Source organism: Punica granatum, chromosome 6, assembly GCF_007655135.1.
Source record: "Punica granatum isolate Tunisia-2019 chromosome 6, ASM765513v2, whole genome shotgun sequence".
Classification (NCBI taxonomy): domain Eukaryota; kingdom Viridiplantae; phylum Streptophyta; class Magnoliopsida; order Myrtales; family Lythraceae; genus Punica; species Punica granatum.
Window position 1 is genome coordinate 20785684 of NC_045132.1, and position 20620 is coordinate 20806303.

At 41.2% G+C, this 20620-nt stretch overlaps 4 protein-coding genes across 5 annotated transcripts; 1 reads left to right on the forward strand and 3 right to left on the reverse strand.

Annotated features, from left to right (window-relative positions):
• The first annotated feature begins 3860 nt into the window (after nucleotides 1-3860).
• Nucleotides 3861-10267, forward strand: LOC116210904 (putative phospholipid-transporting ATPase 9). 2 transcript variants are annotated; one of them, XM_031545036.1, is made up of 12 exons: nucleotides 3861-4073; nucleotides 4206-5070; nucleotides 5587-6917; nucleotides 7232-7342; nucleotides 7416-7692; nucleotides 7785-7873; nucleotides 7950-8058; nucleotides 8195-8395; nucleotides 8516-8641; nucleotides 8765-8863; nucleotides 8968-9159; nucleotides 9298-10267. In XM_031545036.1, the coding sequence occupies exons 2-12, from the start codon at nucleotides 4678-4680 to the stop codon at nucleotides 9877-9879; spliced, it is 3510 nt and encodes a 1169-aa protein (XP_031400896.1). In that variant the 5' UTR covers nucleotides 3861-4073; nucleotides 4206-4677; the 3' UTR covers nucleotides 9880-10267. The 2 variants fall into 2 exon arrangements, with proteins under 2 accessions (XP_031400896.1, XP_031400895.1); XM_031545035.1 differs by having other exon boundaries at nucleotides 3861-5070.
• Nucleotides 10268-11840: 1573 nt separating this feature from the next.
• LOC116210906 (probable calcium-binding protein CML15) lies at nucleotides 11841-13027 on the reverse strand. Its single transcript, XM_031545038.1, has one exon. It carries the CDS (start codon nucleotides 12867-12869, stop codon nucleotides 12378-12380), a length of 492 nt encoding a protein of 163 aa, XP_031400898.1. The 5' UTR covers nucleotides 12870-13027; the 3' UTR covers nucleotides 11841-12377.
• Nucleotides 13028-14272: 1245 nt separating this feature from the next.
• Nucleotides 14273-15034, reverse strand: LOC116210907. The gene has a single exon (XM_031545040.1). The coding sequence runs from the start codon at nucleotides 14757-14759 to the stop codon at nucleotides 14295-14297; it is 465 nt and encodes a 154-aa protein (XP_031400900.1). The 5' UTR covers nucleotides 14760-15034; the 3' UTR covers nucleotides 14273-14294.
• A 230-nt stretch (nucleotides 15035-15264) lies between these two features.
• LOC116210905 (proline-rich receptor-like protein kinase PERK9) lies at nucleotides 15265-18760 on the reverse strand. The gene is made up of 8 exons (XM_031545037.1): nucleotides 17435-18760; nucleotides 16922-17335; nucleotides 16740-16826; nucleotides 16362-16432; nucleotides 16196-16272; nucleotides 15959-16106; nucleotides 15707-15868; nucleotides 15265-15616 (listed from the first exon to the last, which is right to left on the reverse strand). The coding sequence occupies exons 1-8, from the start codon at nucleotides 18438-18440 to the stop codon at nucleotides 15437-15439; spliced, it is 2145 nt and encodes a 714-aa protein (XP_031400897.1). The 5' UTR covers nucleotides 18441-18760; the 3' UTR covers nucleotides 15265-15436.
• Between the last annotated feature and the right edge of the window lie 1860 nt (nucleotides 18761-20620).

The window sequence follows — 20620 nt, forward strand, 5'->3', positions numbered from 1 at the left end:
AATCACCTCTACTCCAAATGAAAGCATTCATCGAAAACAAGAAAAAGAATGAGGGAGACAGTCATAGGAGAAATCATTTAGTAACTCTAATTCGTCATATAACATGAGAAAATATAAATACGAGGATAAATTTTGTATCATAATATAAGAGATATCACATATAAAAGGGATTTTTAAGCCAAATGGCCCATGGTTTACACTTTTGTCAAATCTATCATATGTTTTTTTGTCAAATATATCTCATGGTTTACATTTTACTCGAAATCTATCATGCCGTTTTCGTTGTCCGTTAATGAAACGTTAGTAGGTTCCAAATATATTCCATGGTTTCAATTTTGTCCCAAATCTGTCATGTGATTTTAATTATTTCTTCAAAATTATCCCATGATTTTAATTTTTTCTCAAATCTATCCCGGATAAAAGGGGTTACTATAACAAAATCGTTAGAAGTTGACGGAAATATAACGGCGGGATAGATTTGAAGCAAAATGTAAACTATGAGATATAGCTGGCAAAAAAAAGTATGGAATAGATTTGACAAAACACGTAAATCATGGGTCATTTGGGATAAAAATCCCATATAAAATGCAAACTTTGCAATTGTAACAAAAAGCCAACTATTAGTCTATTTTAGCTGTTGCCACCGATGACCGTAAGATTTTTTCAAAAATATATGATCCATTTATTTTCATTTTTTGGCATAGAAAAGTATGAAACAAAAGCATAGAAAAATCATTTTTTGGCTCCAGCCCCCCTTTTCTTCTCATGTCCACGGTATGCCATATATACTTTTCTATTCACTTAAGAGTTCACCATAACAAGAACGCTTATCAATTCAGCAAGAATAGACAAAGAGACAACTGTAATAGTTGATATCAACCGCAACCATGCAATAGATCTTTTCTACTGAAAATTCGATTAATCTATTTTTGGAATGTATATAAAATAGAACAGAATGATATGGAAATCATTAAATGATTACTTGTATTAAGTTCTCCAACCAAGCCGCCCCTATAATATACCTGCCCGGCAAAATAAATAAAAGGAAAAATGTGTGTGTGTGTGTTTCTTTTTACATAATGACAGAGACGGCAATTCGGCTATCGGCGTTGGACAAATTTGCCGCAGGTCTCTTTCTTCGTCAGGTTCAGCTTTTGTTCTATGCATTTGCCAAAAGGAGAATTTCTCGCATGGAATCGATACTAAGATAATATATAATTAAGTTTTTCTATATACTTTTGGAAAATAAATATGGGCTGAAATTCTTGTGTGAACGAAAGGATGGGTTGGAAATGTTGATATCAAATTAGTAGAACGTATAAGAAATTTAACAATTGAAACAAAATTAATATGTATTTCCGAATAATACCAAGAAATTAATCTCATACAATAAATCAAAAAATTTGTAGAGCAAAAGATATATTCTATCAACTTTAAGTCATCTTCGATCAATATATTCATGAGCGAGAATTTTGGTGCAATGCTTATTGTAGCTAAATTTACGCGTTATAAATTAGGCGTTATACCATTCTCTTCCGTCGTAGAATTCTGATTAATTATTTTCTTTTCTGTCTGAATGGGCATACCAAATAAGAAGGGAGGCGAAAGTCTCTATACGCAAAGAAGGAAGCATTAGACGGTCTCAAGGAGCAGCTTCCTCGTAAATATCTTCACTAGTTCTAGAAGAAAATTAAGTTCACCTAATGTCCTGAAATTTTAATGCTCATTATGGAATATATATAGAAAAAGCTCCCAATTAATTCAACCATAAAAAATAAACTTCAAGCAAAGTGACGATTTAATAATGTTAAATTTATGCTCGGCTTATAAGGGTTGGAGATCATTCCCAATCCAAATGTTTAAGTCGTTAGATGACAGTATATCCAAGCCTTATACATACTCGTGGATTTTCTTCTCAATGGCTAGTGTAGGACATTACTTTTTTTACCATCTGAACATTTGCTCTCGCGTGATATTTCATTTTCACACTTTGTCTACACATGCCACGTGTTCTTATAAATAGATGCATAAACCCAACAGTATCTAACTAGTTAACTTTTTAAATTAAGTGATAATGATCATCTCAAAATCTTATATAGTATAGTTCAATCTGTCGAGCACAGGTTTGTTCTCCATTTAACTAATTTCATGCGAATGACTTTCAAAACTAATAATTCAATCCATGCGTGATGAGTAGTATCAAATAGTAAATATAGATTACATCGTATCTATATTAACGTTTTACAACTACATTGTATCTAACATATTAACGTTTTACACCAAATCAAATGGTAATGATAATTTCAAAATCTCATACATAATAATCATATATACGTATATTACAAATTAAAAGAGACATGTGATGAAATCGAGGAAAAATCAAGGGCGGGAGAACGAAGACAAGAGTGGGTTGTGTTGTGTTTGTTTTAGGGATAAAATGACTGACCTGTCCCAAGAATAGCAACTCCCGCTGCCCCGATTTCGCATTCCTCTTCTTACTTTATTATTATCTCCTTTGTCCCTCTCCCTCCTTTCCATTTGTCCCCCGAATCTTTTTATATTTTCATTTCCTATTTCACCAATTCCATATTTAAATCATCGTCATATGATACAAAAAAGACAAATTGCTCATTGTCAACATGACCTTTCTCATTTCACGTCAAATTGTAACATGTAGTGAGTTGCTTAAACAATCCCATGTGATGATCAATTGGTACCTCGATTCGTAATCAGAAATATCTCTCCGACTTACGTGCTCGAGATAGAGATATGAATGAACTCTAGCTTAATGTTGAAACATTTACTGGGTAACGTTTTCTGCTTCAGGATGAGGTACAATTACATCACTTTTATTTGAGCAATTAATTAATATGAATTTATCAATTTAATATTTTTCTTTGTTGTTAGTTAATACATATAAATAATTAGAGTAATTATGAAGAAAATTAATATTGTCTTAACTTTTTCGTCCATTATATTTTCTATTTTTTTAATTTTTTAACATTAAAATTAATATAGAAAATTAGATCAATTTATATATTGTAGAGCACAATTTTATTCTCTTTTTTTATTTGAGTATACAAGGAACTTTCATCCTAACATGTTTATTTTTCCCCTCAAATTAGTGGCAATAATGATAAATATGCAAATCTATTTGTATTGTCAAAAATTAGTTCAACAGTGGCAATTGATTTTTTTTTATATCCTTGGCTAACTATGTCCAATGTTAATCATTACAACTTTCCTTTTATATCTCCCAAAATAAAAGAGAAAAAAACAAAAACTAGCCTTCTAGATTCCGCGTCCCTCCTCAGTCCATTGAGGAAATCTATTTATGAAATTTCAACATGTCATATTTTTCCTGGCAAAAAAAAAAGCTGTCATATTTTTCCTTTTTCATACCAAAGAAGGAATTTGCCATTTATAAGAAGAATAAGAATAATAACCTCCCCTTCTCCACTTAGCCGACTTTTATTATTGTAATAAGTAGGAATGATTATTTCGAGCCAGCCTTAATCCAGGAGACACCTCCAAGTATATTTCGATAAGTTTGGACAGTACATTCCTTGGCAAATTACACGGTTTAACTCGTATTTTTCATCCGATTGTAAATGATAATTTGCAATTCTTCTTTATTACCAGAGAGAATTATGAATCAAACAATGATTAAAAAAAAAGGAAAATGTAGGGGTACGAGAGAAATCCAACACAATTTACTATTCCTCCATTTGAATAAAAATAATTTTGAAAGAATTTTCGCTTTTTTGCTAAAAACACGAGAAGATGAAAAATTCATGAAAACACAACACACCCAAAAAGAACAAGAACGAGGAGGAGATAAAGAAAACATTCGGAAGTCAAAACGTTCAGATCCGGAGAGCCAAGTCTACGTTCAATGCGGCATTTTTTAGAGAGAGAAACAGAGAAACAGAGAAACAGAGGGGAGAGAGAGAGAGAGATGCAAATTAAAGAGGCGAATGTTCACAGACTCCCACGTCGTCTTCTTCCTCTCCTCCCTCGCTCGGGGCGGGCTGGAGTAGTAGCTATTTATATGTCTCGGCCCTTGTTTCCCGGTACTCTGTTCTGTTCCTTCCTCTAAGCTTCAGCTCCTCCTCCTCTGTTCTTGTTCTTATTCTTCTTCTTCTTCTTCTTCTTCTTCTCTGGGCCTGCTGTGACATTTCTTGCCGACGGAGATTACATCGCAGACAGAGACCCTCTTCCCGCTACATCAGTTTTCGGAGAACCCACAGTTGGGTTCTTGTTGGGCCGCCCCTTGCGTGCCCCTCTGTCGCTTCTCTTGCCTCCTTGTCCACTCTGTTCTCGTTCTGCCTTAAGAAGAAGACTTCGAGCCAGTTCCCTCTCTTCATCGCAGTAATCATTCATTCATTATTATTTGGAGCTTTTGTTGGGGTCTTAGCTCGAGGCCTGCTTTGGGCGTTGGTGGTGTCTTGTCTCTGTCCCAGAGACCAGAGCCACTGACAGGCTCAATTGACTGGAATCCTTGTTTCTCTGTGGGGTCTTTGCTGTGATGAGGCTCTCCTCCACTGCGCTCACAGCTGCATTTTTTCAGTGAACAATCATCTGGGCAGGAACAAGAATTTGATCTTTTTCTCGTCGACTGTCTCTTTCTTGGAAAAGAGTCTGCTCAGCTGTCTGCAGCTAACTCAAGATTCGAGAATGCCAGGGGGCAGAAGGAGAAAGCTGCGTCTTAGCAAGATCTACTCATTCAGGTGTGGGAGATCGTCCTTCAAGGAGGACCATTCGCAGATTGGTGGACCCGGGTTCTCACGGGTCGTCTATTGCAACGAACCCGATTGCTTCGAGTCCGGCGTTAGGAACTATAGGACTAACTACGTTCGGACGACAAAGTACACCGTTGCTACTTTCTTGCCGAAGTCACTGTTTGAGCAGTTCAGGAGGGTGGCCAATTTCTACTTTCTCGTCACTGGTGTTCTCGCCTTCACTCCTCTAGCTCCTTACACTGCTGTCAGTGCAATCGTCCCTCTCATCATTATCGTCGGAGCGACCATGGTTAAAGAAGGCATTGAGGATTGGCGGCGGAAACAGCAGGTAATTAAGTCTGGACTGTACTATACATGTGTTTGTTTGCCAAGAAAGCGAAGGGTATTGATTGACAGCTAATTTGATAACTCGGTTTTGGAAGGATTTCACATTCAATTGTAGGTAGACTGGTTTACAATTTTATTTTAAGGAACATGTTTTTATTTTGGTTTAAGAAACAGAAGAATATGCTTTTGTAGGCTTCTGCGTCTAGTATTTGCTTCGTATAAGAACTAAGAAGCCTCACTTGAATGGTAGGTTAGCAAGTGGTACCAATGGAGCTCAGTGGAATCTGCTGATAAAAGAAGTTGCTTTAGCTGTTTAAATATCGGAAGTCACAGTAGCTTTGTGAGATGATTACTGAACGTGTTACAACCATTGCAGTTAGTTATATTTGCTGCTGTTCATGTCAGAGTCAGACTTATGCCTGGTTCGTGTAGAAGTTAATATACTGCTGCAGGTAGTTATTTCTACTTGCTGAAGTGCTTTGGGAACTTTAGTTTTGTCTGCAATGTTACTTGACAGGATATTGAGGTTAACAGAAGAAAGGTCAAATTTCACAAAAGTGGCGGGGTTTTCGACTGTACGGAGTGGAAGAATTTGAAAGTTGGAGAGATAGTGAAGGTAAACAAGGACGAATTCTTCCCTGCAGACCTTCTCTTGCTCTCATCCAGTTATGACGATGCGATTTGCTATGTGGAGACCATGAACCTCGATGGTGAAACCAACTTAAAAGTGAAACAAGGACTGGAGGCAACATCGAGTTTGCATACTGATTCGAGCTTTCAAGACTTCAAGGCACTCGTTAAATGTGAAGACCCGAATGCCAACTTGTATTCTTTTGTTGGGAGCATGGAGTTTCAAGATAATCAATACCCGCTCTCACCTCAGCAGCTCCTCCTTCGAGACTCAAAACTTCGAAACACAGACTACATATTTGGGGCGGTTATCTTTACTGGTCATGACACGAAGGTAATGCAGAACTCAACTGACCCGCCCTCAAAGAGGAGTAAGATTGAGAAGAAGATGGACCTCATTATCTACGTCTTGTTCCTGATCTTGTTCTCAATGTCTTTTATTGGATCCATTCTCTTTGGCATTTGGACTAAAGAAGATTACCACAATGGCAAAATGAAGAGATGGTATCTTAGGCCCGACAGTTCAACAGTTTTCTTTGATCCTGGAAGAGCTCCGATGGCAGCAGTATATCACTTCCTCACTGGGCTGATGCTTTTTAATTACTTCATCCCAATCTCATTATATGTATCAATAGAGGTTGTAAAAGTTCTTCAGACCATCTTCATCAATCAAGACATTCTCATGTACTATGAAGAAACTGATCGTCCTGCTCATGCTCGAACCTCGAATTTGAATGAGGAACTTGGTCAGGTTGATACGATACTTTCTGATAAGACGGGAACTTTAACATGCAATTCTATGGAGTTTGTTAAGTGTTCTATCGGGGGGACCGCCTATGGGTGTGCAGTCACAGAGGTTGAGAGGACTCTGGAGCGAAGGAAATCTTATGGATACAATCACACTGAGCATTCAAATGAGACTAAATCGTCGCCCATTAAGGGCTACAATTTTAATGATGAGAGGATCGAGAATGCCAATTGGGTGAAAGAGGAACACTCGGACGTGATTCAGAAATTCTTCCGTTTACTGGCACTTTGTCACACAGCCATTCCCGAAGTGGATGATGAAACTGGGAAAATCTTATATGAAGCTGAGTCACCAGACGAGGCTTCTTTCGTGATTGCAGCAAGAAAGCTCGGGTTCGAGTTTTATAAGAGGACCCAGACGAGCATCTCATTGCATGAGCTAGATCCTGCCTCTGGTCAGAAAGTAGAAAGGCAAGTCTTTCAACGACTTCTTAATATTTACTTTAACTATTTTAGACTGCTGTAAATATCTTGTCAACTTTACTCGACTACTATTAAACTTGAGCTTTAAGGGACACAATCACAGTGGTATTAGAATCCAGTTCTCATTTATTTATTCTGTCTATTTCCTCTTTGTTTTATTGATCATTTGCATTATTGCTACATCTTTTTACAAGATGTGCTGTTTAGAGAAACCGGTCATTCAAGAGGTTGCTATTGTTCAAAACGAACTCTCAACTTCTGAAAAGTTGTCTCGTGGTGATGTAAAAAAATTTTCTTTGCAGGGTCTATCAGCTATTAGATGTCCTAGAATTCAACAGTTCAAGAAAGAGGATGTCTGTGATAGTGAGGGACGAGGAAGGAAAGCTACTTATATTTAGCAAAGGAGCCGACAGGTTCCCCCAACACTGTACTACTTGCTATCGTTTCTTTGACTTCTTGCTGAACCATTTATTACCTTCCTTGCAGTGTAATGTTTGAAAGGCTTGCTAAAAGCGGTAGGGAGTTTGAAGAGGATACACGGGTACATGTGCATGGATATGCAGATGCAGGTCTGAGGACCCTCATACTTGCTTGTCGAGAACTCGATGAGGAAGAATACAGAAATTTCAGCAAGAAACTGAACGAGGCCAAGAACTCGGTATCTGCTGATCGCGACACACTTGTCGATGGGGTGACAGAGGAAATTGAGAAGGATCTGATTCTTCTTGGCGCCACTGCTGTTGAGGATAAACTGCAGAATGGGGTTGGTTGCTTAAATCAAAATGAAAATTCTTTTTATGTGACCAAGCCAGCCGATCGTCACAGCGAAAATTAACTATCTGTTCTCTCTTTTAGGTTTCCGATTGCATTGACAAGCTTGCACAAGCTGGAATCAAAATATGGGTTTTGACCGGAGACAAGATGGAGACTGCAATCAATATTGGGTTCGTATTTTCGCATCAACCTTGTCCAGTTGAGTTGAGCTAACTTGTAAACTTTTATTAACTTCTGAATCTGCAGGTTTGCTTGTAGCCTTCTTAGGCAAGGGATGAAGCAGATTATAATCACTTTAGAGACTCCAGAAATAAAAGCACTGGAGAAGGCAGGAGACAAGTCTGCAATAACAAAGGTAAAATATTCTGACACGAGTCGCATTTGAAGTTTCATCTTACAATGGTCCCAGCATGTAATGGATTGTGTCTGTTTCTGCTATTCCTCTTCGTTTTCACTTTTTCTAGAATTGAATTTTTGGGCAATTGTTATAGGCTTTCAAGGAAAGTGTTCATCAGCAGATAACAAAAGGGAAGGCCCTCATTGGTGGAAGCTCGGAGGCATTTGCTCTGATCATCGATGGGAAATCGCTCACTTATGCTCTAGAAGATGATATAAAGGACAGATTTCTGCAGCTTGCAGTTGGGTGTTCATCTGTCATATGCTGTCGTTCATCTCCAAAACAGAAGGCATTGGTAAGTTCGTAAATGCATTCTTACACATATACATATAGGAATACTTTGAGAGGGCATGCTGGGAATTTCCCACTTCTTTCGTCTTTTGTTCTACTTTAACCACTCAAACTGATGATATAGGTTACTAGACTAGTCAAATCTGGGACGGGGAGAACGACATTAGCAATAGGTGATGGAGCCAATGATGTAGGAATGCTTCAAGAAGCAGATATTGGGGTCGGAATAAGCGGTGTTGAAGGAATGCAGGTATTTAGAAACTTCTTTTTTGTGTTTCCTTAACATTGATGGTTTATATTCATGTGGGCGCACAGGAGTGATTTATACATATACGTAAATATATATAATTTATGCTCTTGTATGAAATTGCAGGCGGTCATGTCCAGCGATGTAGCAATAGCTCAGTTCCGGTACTTGGAGAGGTTGCTCCTCGTGCATGGGCATTGGTGTTACCGGAGGATCTCATCAATGGTCAGAAACTATATTAAATTGAGATATTATTCATCATCAATTTGATTTTAGTGCAATAAGCAGAGGCTTCATTTCATTTTTCTGTTCATATTTTGTGCTTTCAGATATGCTACTTCTTCTACAAGAACATCGTATTTGGCTTCTCCCTCTTTTTGTACGAGGCATATGCTTCGTTTTCAGGACAGCCCGCCTACAATGACTGGTACCTGTCACTCTACAATGTCTTCTTTACCTCACTTCCAGTTCTTGCATTGGGAATTTTCGATCAGGATGTATCTGCAAGGTTCTGCCTCAAGGTATGTCTGTTTCTTTTGATCATCTTCAATCTTATTTTAAAGTTAAGAGAAATAATAAATGTATTACCTCCTCCTCGTATGAAAAGCTTAAATATAGACATCGGCGAGTAACCTTCAAAAGTTTAACTGTTATGGCAGTTCCCAAAGTTATATCAACAAGGAGTTCAGAACATCCTCTTCAGCTGGTCCCGAATCCTCAGTTGGATGTTCAACGGATTCTTTAGTGCAGCAAGTGTATTCTTCCTCTGCACGACAGCGCTGGAGCCCCAGGCCTTCAACCAAGATGGTCTAGTCGCAGACCGAGGGATCCTCGGACCCATAATGTATACTTGCATTGTATGGATTGTGAACCTGCAGATAGCCACGGCCATCAGCTACTTAACGATGATGCATCACTTGTTCATATGGGGCTCGATCGTCCTCTGGTACCTCTTCCTGTTGGCTTATGGGGCCATCTCCCCGACTTCCTCAACCACTGCCTACAAGGTCTTCGTCGAAGCTCTAGCCCCGACTCCTATCTTCTGGGTTGTCATCCCTTTCGTGGTCATCACGACCTTGATCCCATACTTCGCTTACTCGGCCATTCAGATGCGGTTCTTCCCGATGTATCATGAGATCATACAGTGGATACGGCATGAGGAAAAATCGCACAATCCTCAGTCGGGTGACATGGTCAGGCCCACAGACTGTCTACCTTCAAGGTCCCACCGCGTAACATAAGTACCGCAGTCTCAGATGAACTCGTCTTTCTCCTGTCTTTCCAACTCCGAAATTCGGGATTCTGGCCGTGCAGGTGCAGTCATAGTAGGATAGAATGTAAAGTAACGTAGAAAAATGGCAATTTTTTTAGCTCCCCCTTAATGATGAAAAAAAATAACGGTGTAGGGTACATCTGATATTTAGCATATACTGTGTAGTTTCAAGTTTTAGGTATCATAGGCTTCACTTGTAAAGTATTACGGCTACAGGTTTTTGTGTCATTTCCAAGTTTTTGAAGAAAATTAAAGGGGGGAGATTTAGGAAGATCTTCATTGTTGATTGTATTCAAAAAATTGCTGTATGTCTTGATAATTTAAGAGGAGGACATCTCGTCGTCTGGATTTAGATTCCCGACTTCCCAATTCAAACTTTTTCAATACATGTGTAGTTGTTTCGCTTGACTCCGGTTTTTTCCTGGGCTGAGAACCAAAGGGTCCTTTGGAATTCGGGTAAGTGTTAGGGAATTGATCCTGAGCTCGGTTCACATTAACCATCCTCTGCCTACATTCATTGGTAGATCGTAATATTGAGTTTGATTAAACTCGAGGGTATTCCAGAAGCAGACTTTTCCTTTGTTTCCAACCTCCATTCGACCCGGGCTGTGGCAAAACAATAGCTTGACCTAGGTCAAGATCGGCCGCCTATGCCAAAATTGGCATATTCAGGTAGCACCTTGGGTTGGTGAACCTTGGCCATGATGGCTCAGTCTACCCGGAGATCGATCCACCAAAGCTGGGATCAGCTTGGCCAAGGACCAGGCTGGAGAAACGCTTGGTGGTTTGACCTTGTCCATGGTTTCACCTATTCAGTAGGTGACCAGCCACTCAAGCACGATAGCCAACTGCATTGTTAAGCACTGGTAATCCTCGTGGCCTCCCAGTGATGGCAGAAGATCCTCTCGCCGTTTATGTAGTCTGCCCGTTCGAATACGAGATAGTCTCCATCCACCTCACAGATTATTCTAATCAAACCTTAGCAAATGAACTACTTTCCTAGAAAAGTACATTTTCCTTGGACGACTTTCGCTTATAAAAAAAAAAGTCTATCCTTGATTCAATTTATTGGACATACAACAGCGAGTTAGTTAACTATTGTAATGAATCTGTGCGTGAGATATTCAACATCTGGCATTCGGATAAATTTTGCTTGAACCGATTTTTTTCCTGCCACCGAGAAGGTCCTTTCGAATTCAAGTGGTACAGGATCGATCTTGAATTCTGCTCATAGCGACCATCTTATGTCTACACTCATTGGAAAACTGTAATACTGAGTTCGAGTAATCCTACAGCAAAAATTTCCTTTGATTCCAATGTAAGTTCAACCTGTGCTGTCGTACTTCAATAGCTTGACCTAGGCCAAGATCAACTGCCTAAACCAAAAGTGGTTTAGCTGAGGTAGCACCTTGGGTTGGTGAACCTGAGCCGTGGTGCCCCAGTCTACTCTGAGATCAATCCACCAAAGCAGGAATTGGCTTGGGCAAGGACCGGGCTTAAGAGACGCTTGCCGCTTGGTGGCCCTACTAACCGTTTCACCTCTTGAGTGGTGACCGGCCATTTGAGCACGGTAGCCATGCCAATAGCCAACCGCATTGTTCAATCCTAAGCAGACAAACTACTTTCCTAGAAATATACATTTTCCTTGGAAGAATCATTCGTGGAAAAAATGTAATCCTTGATCCGATTTGTTCTATATACAACAATGCGTCAACTATTTCAATGAGTCTGCAGATAAGATATGCAACGCATGATATTTGGACAACAGTTGTCCATGACTCTTTCGCAGGCTCCATAGCAAGAATGAAATGTCATGTTAACGGCATCTTGTCGATCAATCGTTTGCCCTCGAGGATCCGATGCTAAGGATCACGAGGAAGCAAATACGGCATGTCACGTGGCTCGGATGCAAAAGCAAGACAGGCCTGAGGCATTAGGAGAACACAAACTATTTCAATCAATAACATTAACCGAAAGGCCACATCATGAAACTCTTCTCTTACACAATCCCCCTCTCCTCCTAACATGTACATGAACAAATTTAGGCGAACGAATACATAGAACTTCGAGTGCACAGGACCGATAATCATTTCCAATTTGCCACGGCCGCGATCCATCTCTACAATTGCCCGATAGCAAGCACGTAAATTTTGCGGCCACCTAGTAATCAATCCTGCTGCACTGGAGCATTAAGAATATATAGTCCGACCAGATTGTATCGGTCTCGACCATCGGCGCTACGTCAGATCCAATGGTTGAGATTCACTTATTTGGTTATATGGCTGGCTGGATCTAGGCTAACGACATCTGTGACTTTACCACGGAGGAGAACGACAGCCGTAGGATCATGGCACCTGCACACGTATTAACAGATCGGACGGTTGTGGTTTCCTGGGACCGGGGAGATGAACCGAGTCAAACAGAAATGGGAAAAGAAAAGTCAACAGGGCGATGGATCCCCGGCCACTACGATGAGGGGAATCCGAGGAAATCTACGGCGGAGCGGGCCATGATGGTGGCGAACTCGCTGAAGCTGATGACGCCGTCACCGTTGGTGTCGGCCTCCCGCATCATCTCGGAGAGCTCCCGGTAGGTGAGGGGGTGGCCCATCTTGGCCATGGAGCCGGCGAGCTCGGCCGCGGTGATGAAGCCATTGCCGTCGCGGTCGAAGGAGCGGAAGACCTCGAGGAGCTGCTCCTGTTTGATGAAGAGGTCGTCAGGGGCGGCGGAGAGGTCGTCGGGGATGAGGACGGAGACGAGCTCGTCGAACTCGACCTTGCCGTTGGAGTTGGCGTCGACGGCGGAGAGGAGGGAGTGGAGCTGGTCACCGGTGGGCTTCAGCCCGAGCGACCGGAGGAGGGCGGCGAGCTCAAGCTGGGTCAGGCTGCCGTCGGAGTCCATGTCGAATCGCCTGAAAATGTCCTTCAGCTGCTCCGATTGGAGGGCCGCCGTCGCCATTTGCAAGACCGCCCCTGGGAGAGAGAGAGAGAGACAGGGAGGGGGAAGAGGCCGACGACGGAGGAGTGTCGATGGACGGAGGCTTCTGCGCGGGGGACGGGGAGTGGTTTGTTAAAGACGAGGGCCTACTCTTTTGTCTTCCTCTACTTAGAATTTGCCAATTTGGAAATTTTCTTTCTTTCTTTTTACCAAAATTCAATTTTCCAATAAAAATGGGACAAAAAAAAGTAATTATTGATGGAATAATTCAATCCAGAAAGCGCGTAACCCCGAATTTCAATTTTTCCACCTCAATAATAAAATTCGAAAAGGCTAATAAAATATACGAAACTAATGGACTGTCTATCGAGAATATAAAACTAATTGTATCGACGGTCAAGTTGGAGGGTAGCTGCGGAAGAGCGTATGAGGTTTCGAGGAAGGTCAAGGATGAGGATTGTTTATGCAAGTGTCCGTCTCGTCCCTCTGTGAGCGCGCGCGCGTGTGTTAATGAATAATGGTCTTAGCTATTATTAGGTAAGCATTGAGATTGGGACGTTGATTAGTACAATTTTTAAATCTTGATGATTAGGTTATCGAGAAATATCCAAAATAGGGCTATCTTTAGTGTCGAAAAGGGCAAAAAAGTGAAGACAATAAAATGTTGAAAGTTCCATGTGTGAGGTCCCTCATTTCGTTGGACTATTTTTAAGCAAGTCATGGGGTTGCACGTAGAATTGGTCAAGGTCAACTTGTTCCTAATCTTGTTTATAGTCTAGAAACGCCTATCCATACCCAATTGCACGCTGGTCTGATGTTTCGTAGATCAAACTGATAATGAGTATCACGGTAGAGAGCTTTGCGTCGTACTTGCAAACAACCGATAATCTTATATCGCGATGAAATATAGAAACGAAAAGATAATGGACAAATGCATATTTGTGCCTATTGAGGCACCACATTATTACTTTCAAAGATACCAAGGCTGTTTCAATCTTTCATTTTTAAGTCACAGTTGAGTTACCATATCGTCGATTTATCTTGTATAGATCGTACTTTTTCTATTATTGGATGAAGTGCCTGCTAAATTTTAAATATATTTTTTCAATAATAGTACTTACGGCAATCACTTGAGCAATTATTTTTTTCTTTTTTAATTTGTTGCAATCTAATTAATACTTCATCGTATCAGTTGACGATGTAGAGTTATCGAAGAATTTCTCATGAAGATGTGCATGTCGTTCATTGCCATACGGCATCCAAACCTTTCTTTGTGAACAAGCCATTATCACTTGTGCATTAGTGTTTGTTTATTGCAAGATCCAACCAACAATAATTAAGATTCTTGGCTTGTATTATTCTTCCTATTATTGTCATTAATATTAACTTTTTGGTCAAGATAGATAATAATTGATCCGTTTGGCTAAGGAGAAAAAAGATGAAGATCTATGTTTTGCAAATACGAGGACCGACAACTTCAATTAAATGGAAATGTACAACATTTGTAAAATCAAATCCTTGACTTTGGGAGCTCCCAATTTGTTGTCGACAACTTCCCCTGCCCCAGAAGCTCCCAAATGCAAACTCCCCCCTCTCCACCAATTCCCCCAACACTTTCTCTACTTCCTTCATACATTCATCCCCATCATCAACTTCGATCGACAAACCATCAAGGATCATCCACCCGTGGTCCTCTCCGCATCGGCACTTCATAGACTCGACCATACCTTTTGCTTTGGACCTCGGTTTCCTTCGTCTCCCGAGCCTTCTCTTTGCGAGTTCCCTAGTTTTTCGGATCAACTTATATGGGAGCCTGAGGAGGACGAAGACGACGATCTGAAGGATCAGGCACTGGCAACAACACGAGATGACCACGCAGTCGGCAGCAAGAGCGTTCCAGTCTTCTTCCATTGCCGTAGGAGGCTTCTGAATGAATATCGGGAGGCTACAGAAGGAGCATGGAGGGGATTAATGGAGGCCATGAGGGCTTGTTAAAGGGGAATATGTTCTTTCCTCAGTTGAGGAGGTTTTTAGAAGGGTGAAGCAAGCAGAAAGTCCATCCATGACATGATATCCCCCTTTCCCTTCCATTGCTTTTGCTTGGAGTGCAACTTTTGCTTTCAATTTCCAACACCACCTGTCTTCTGTAATTAAATAATGTTTGGACTTTAAGGAATTACTTGCCTTCCATGATCTGATTCAATTCATCAGGCTCTTACTTGTGACTCAAGCCATAAGAGAAACAAGTTTTAAATTCTTCGGGATCAGAACTCCGGGGATCAGAAGATCTTGCATTGGATTCTGGACTCGTGATAGATACAAAACTTAGAAGTTGTACTTCCTGGGTGTGGCGGAGACGTTCGATAAGTTTTTCCTTGCAGAATTGTAATTGCAGAAGCTTAGAAGGCATAGTTTTGCAGGGACATAACGCAGACCGATAAATGCTTTATCTATGCACACCATATATAATTGGTGGCGGAGGAAAATTGCATTTACATTGTTTATTGAAATCCTAAGTTATAAAGTATGGTCTATCTACTAAAAAGCAAAAAAATTATACATATTGCAAATATTTACAGAATCGATGTTCAGATAGTCCGGATAGTTTGGGTATAGTACTCTGTGCTGGAGCCTTGACTCCCAAATTGCTTCTTCTGAAACGCCCGAATTTCTAACGATTGCTGAGCCGAGTTAAATACCTTGCTTTCCCCAAGTCTCATTCCGTTTGTTAGATCAGATGCCGCAAAATTATCGAACGCTCTCAGGATCTGCAAATTGTTATGAGAAAAATGATACTAGAAGGTGGTAAATTGTTATAGAACTTAACCGCCGGAAGAATAATTATGCGATCAACTTACCTGTCCCATTCTTGGCCTCTTTGCGGCTGAATGCCTCACACAAGCTGCAGCAGCTTCGATCATTCTAAACATTTCGCTCTCAACATAGTTACCGCTAAGCTTTGGATCCGCCAAACCTTCAAACTCTTCATGATCGAGCGCCTGGCTCAGCAAAGGTCGAGCCTGAAGAAAGAAAATCCATTTAGTCAGGCCATGAATCTGAAATTTACGTATATGATGGGAAAGAAAACTTTAGGAATTTGATGAATATACCCATTCAACTAGGCCTTCATCTCCAAGGGGCTGAGACGTATCCACAGGCTTCCGACCTGTGATTAGCTCCAGAAGCACAACTCCAAATGAGTATACATCAGACTTCTCGGTTAATTTTCCACTTAATGCATACTCAGGAGCCATATACCTGAAATTAAAATGCAATATTCAATGGAATCACAAATAGTAAAATCCGGTCCAGTATCGAGGAAAAAGAGCCTGCACATGAATTTATACCCGAATGTTCCCATAACACGAGTTGTAATATGTGTATGAGCATCGAGAGCTAATTTGGCAAGTCCAAAGTCTGATACCTGAAGAGCAAACAGGATTAAAGCTTTAAACCAGACCTAAAACCAACACTGCAAAACGACATTGAGGAATTTGGTAAAGGAGAGCTTACCCGTGCTTCAAAGTTGTTATCTAGAAGAATGTTCGATGACTTGATGTCACGGTGGATAACTCGAGGATGACCTGTCATATAAAGCAAACAAGGTGTACGAATTTCAGTAACACAACAAGGTGAAGTTTGTGACGGATTTAGTGCCTATGATCAAGCCAGATCAGGTCCTCTGCTTCAGCCGATACCGAAATAGAATGCATTTTACTAAGAAATCAAGTTTTGAGAAGTCATATTCATTTTGTGCTGGAAACCATGAGAAAGGAGTGAGGAAGAGCAGAAGAATGCTTCTGTTCTATGTTTTCTTTAGGCTATCTAATGAGGGTGGGACAAATAACTAATAAGAGCATCAGATTGGAGGCATTAAGATCAGCAACTTACAGTCTTCATGGAGATAAACGAGGCCACGAGCTGCGCCAGCAGCAATCTTCACGCGGGTAGCCCAGTCAAGTGCAGGCCGGCCTTTTCCTACGAATCGGAAGGGGGAAACATGTCGAATAAAAACGAATAAAACCATGGAAGCTTGGTCAAGAAACTCTTGACAATCGCGGGAATTTCCTTACCATGCAGGTGGAAATAAAGGGTGTTGTTAGGCACATAGTCATACACCAGCAGCTTCCGATCATCAGCAATGCAGTAGCCAACGAGGGAAACCAAGTGGCGGTGGTGGATACGACTAATAATATCGACTTCGGCCATAAATTCTCGTTCCCCTTGCTTGGCCCCGACTTTGAGCTGCTTCACAGCCACTTCTCGCCCATCCTGTAGGCGTCCCTTATAGACCGAGCCAAACCCACCTTCGCCCAAGAAATTGTCTGCTGAAAATCCATCCGTGGCCTTCGCCAGATCATCGTAAGTAAACCATAATCTGGAGTTCCCGAACCCACCAGGAGGCTCATTGGGAAAGTATAAGATCTCGCTCCTGGAACTGCTCCCCATGAGAGGTGCCGAAGAAGGGATCTTCACGCTGGAGGCATCTGTGATTCACAAATCAGGAGCCTCACATCAGCAATATGGATTTCCTAAAATAAGAAAGACATTACAATAAGGTGCAGTCTATGTATTTAGATGATCACCTGATGCCAGGGAAGTGCTGATGGAAGTCGAAATAATGTGACCGCTGCTGAATCTAGATCCCTTTCTCCTTCGACATTTTGCACACCAAATCGCGAGCCCAATGAAGCTTAGGATAAATACTCCGATTCCTATACTGATGCCCACTATACTGCCGGTACCTATACTGGAGTTCTCCTTGACAAGAGAACTCGTTTCACTGGAGTTGCGACTAATTGGAGTCGGAGAATCAGCACTGGGGGGTGAAGTGCGGGTTGGAAACAGTGGAGAGACGGTAGAGGGTGAGGGCGGACCCGCTTGTTCGGAATGCGGTGGAGGCAGGGAAGTTGAAGGGGAATGTGAGGACGATGCAGACGGTGGAGGTGTACCGGTTGGAGGACCTGAAGGTGGAGGCGGAGATGAAGCTTTAGGGCGGTTCCACCTCGGTGGTGGTGGTGAAAGTTTAGATGCTGGCGGAGCCGGGGAACTTTCAGGGGCCTTCGCTGGTCGTGGTGGCGGTGGGGACCTTTTGGAGGACTTTGCCGACGGTGGTGGCGGCAGTGGGGAACTTTCAGGGCCCTTTCCCGATGTTGGAGGCGGTGGTAGCAGTGGCGGTGGCGGTGGAGGTGAAACTACAGCCCGATCAGATGGTGGTGGTTGGCCAGGCAGAGGAGGAGGTGGAGGCGAGCGTTCAGGGGAAGTTGTGGGTGGTGGTGGAGGGAAAAGACGAGTTATCGGGGACACAGATGGCGGTGGCGGTGGCGGAGGCGGCTTTGACGGAGGAACTGCCTCAAGGGGTGGAAGCGGTGGCGATGAAGAGCCACCTGAAGGCGATGGGGGAGGTGGAGAAGGCAATGAATTAGAGCCACTTGGTCGCGGGGCCGGCGGAGGAGGTGAAATACTCGGGCTCGGAGGGACAGAAGGCAAAACAGGGACCATCGCCGGCTCAGGAGTGGGGGGAGGAGGAGAAGCCCGTGGCGGCAGCATGGAGGGGCGCGGCGGGGAGGCAGATGGTGATTCACTAGCCATCTAGCTCTATGATTTAACAACGATCAACCACGACCAGTGAAAGCTTTAACGGAAAAAAATCTACAGCAAAATGCTCTTCAAAGCTTCACTCTGTTCCACATTCTCCATTGCTTCATCAAAACATTATTCACTACCCGAAAAACCCGACGCTGCAAGATCAAAACGGACCAAAAGACCCAGAAATCAAAATCAAAGCTTCGAGGTCGATAATCACTATACTCGTTCAAATGAAGATATTGAGGAGCTACAATGTTCGATTGGTTCAGCTTCAAACTCAATAACTCACAGCAGCTTCATAGGAAGGAAGCCAGAAGCCTACGCCAACACGGATTGTGGGGTCCCCATAATCCAAGAGATGGGGACTGTGACAGCGACTGAGTCCAATTTTTGAGGCTTTTCTCGTTTCTCATCGGTCCATATAACGCATACGTGCCTATCATCGCCTTCGCATCAAAGTCAAAGTCTTCCGACAATAAATATATTAGCCTAGTCAGTCAACCATCGATGGCTCCTTGCTGTTGTTGTCATTAAAACGTTCACCTGCTTGCTGCTAATTAACCTACGTAACCCCCCCCCCCCCCCCCCCCCCCCCCCCCCCCCCCCCCCCCCCCCACTTTGCTTTTCATGTACAATAATAAGTTTCTCATGTGTCAACACCGTAAGTGCATTTTTTTTTTAATAATTATGATAGCTACTATCGGCTCGAAACGTAAATCTAACTGCGATATTCATTGGATGCCCGGTAGTAGTACTTGCTCGGAGGTCGGGTCCTTTCCTATATTGCTCTTTCTTGTATGGTTGCTATACGTCTTTACGAGGAAAAAGATCCAAAGAATATTAGAGAGCAACGGTCACTATCATATCATGTATTCACAGAAGAACGTACTAACCCGTATTTTGCACGGTTGGGTAAGAACATTAATATTCAAACAATTATCTAATTTTTAGAGAAAACTAATTTTTTAAAGAAATTAATATTCATTCGTGGATTGAATTTTTTTCCCATTTTTTGGATAATTTTAATTGTTCATTTGAATTTCTTTCATAAAATAATTATGTATTATAATTAGAGATAGGACCACATGTTCTGCAGATTACACACATATTGTCTAATTTATGGGGAAAAAATTATTTTTCAAGGAAATATTAATGTTTATTCATAAAACAATAAACTTTTTATTTTATAAGAAATATTTTAAGTTTTATTCTTAATTTTTCTAATAATTAAAATTTTCTTGCAGTGAAAATGATAATCAATCACCAACAAATGTTCAAAAAAAAAAAAAACGAGTCGTGACGGATTCTCGAATAACTCTCCTACTTTTGTATATCATATATCAAATGATTGATTCGTCAACCCCAGTTTTTTACCATTTTTTTAATTTAAAAATATTGCACGAGAGCTAGATTTGACTGTTCTTTTTCTAATTGCACATTACAGCTTGCATTTTAATGTGTTCTGATTGTGAATTATTCGCCATACTTTATATGGTTCAATTGAATAATATAATAATATAGCTGTGTCAATAGTGTGTAATTTTTAAATATGAAGCCGAGTCCAACCTCGTGGCTCCCAGCCCACAGTATAGGCGTATCAATTGCTTATTATGTTCATGAGATTTGATCATAATTGTCATATTATGTTAGACGAAAATTGTTTCCAGCTCATGCAATTTCATTAATATCTAAACAGAAAAAACAAACAGTGAACATCTTATTTTGTTTTCGCCCGAGTGCACGTACTCCGATCCAGTTTATCAGATTGTCCATTCGATGTCGAATACACTTGAGAGCTAACATCGACTAGTTAAAAAGATGCAAGTCCTAGAAAAGTTGTACAAGAGAGCTCAGGGCCGAACCCTTTTAAAATTCTCATGATCAATCGTTATTATAGTAAAATACTTAATGAAAGGAGAAGACACTTAAAAAAAATAGTGAAGTGAAGTATGCTCTCAAGTGAAAGTTAAGAGATTTCAAATTCGATTCTTATTTATCATTACATGCGTCTCATTATTTAGATTGTTATTTTTTTTTATACTAAATTCATGAACATTCCTTTTTTCAGTGTGAGCCCTAGTTTTCGGAAATCCAATGAGTCCCGACTAATTCAGTCGAGCCGGATTGTCCCACTAAAGGATAAAATTCTTCTAGCGTGGATTTTCTCCATTCAAAATGCTCGA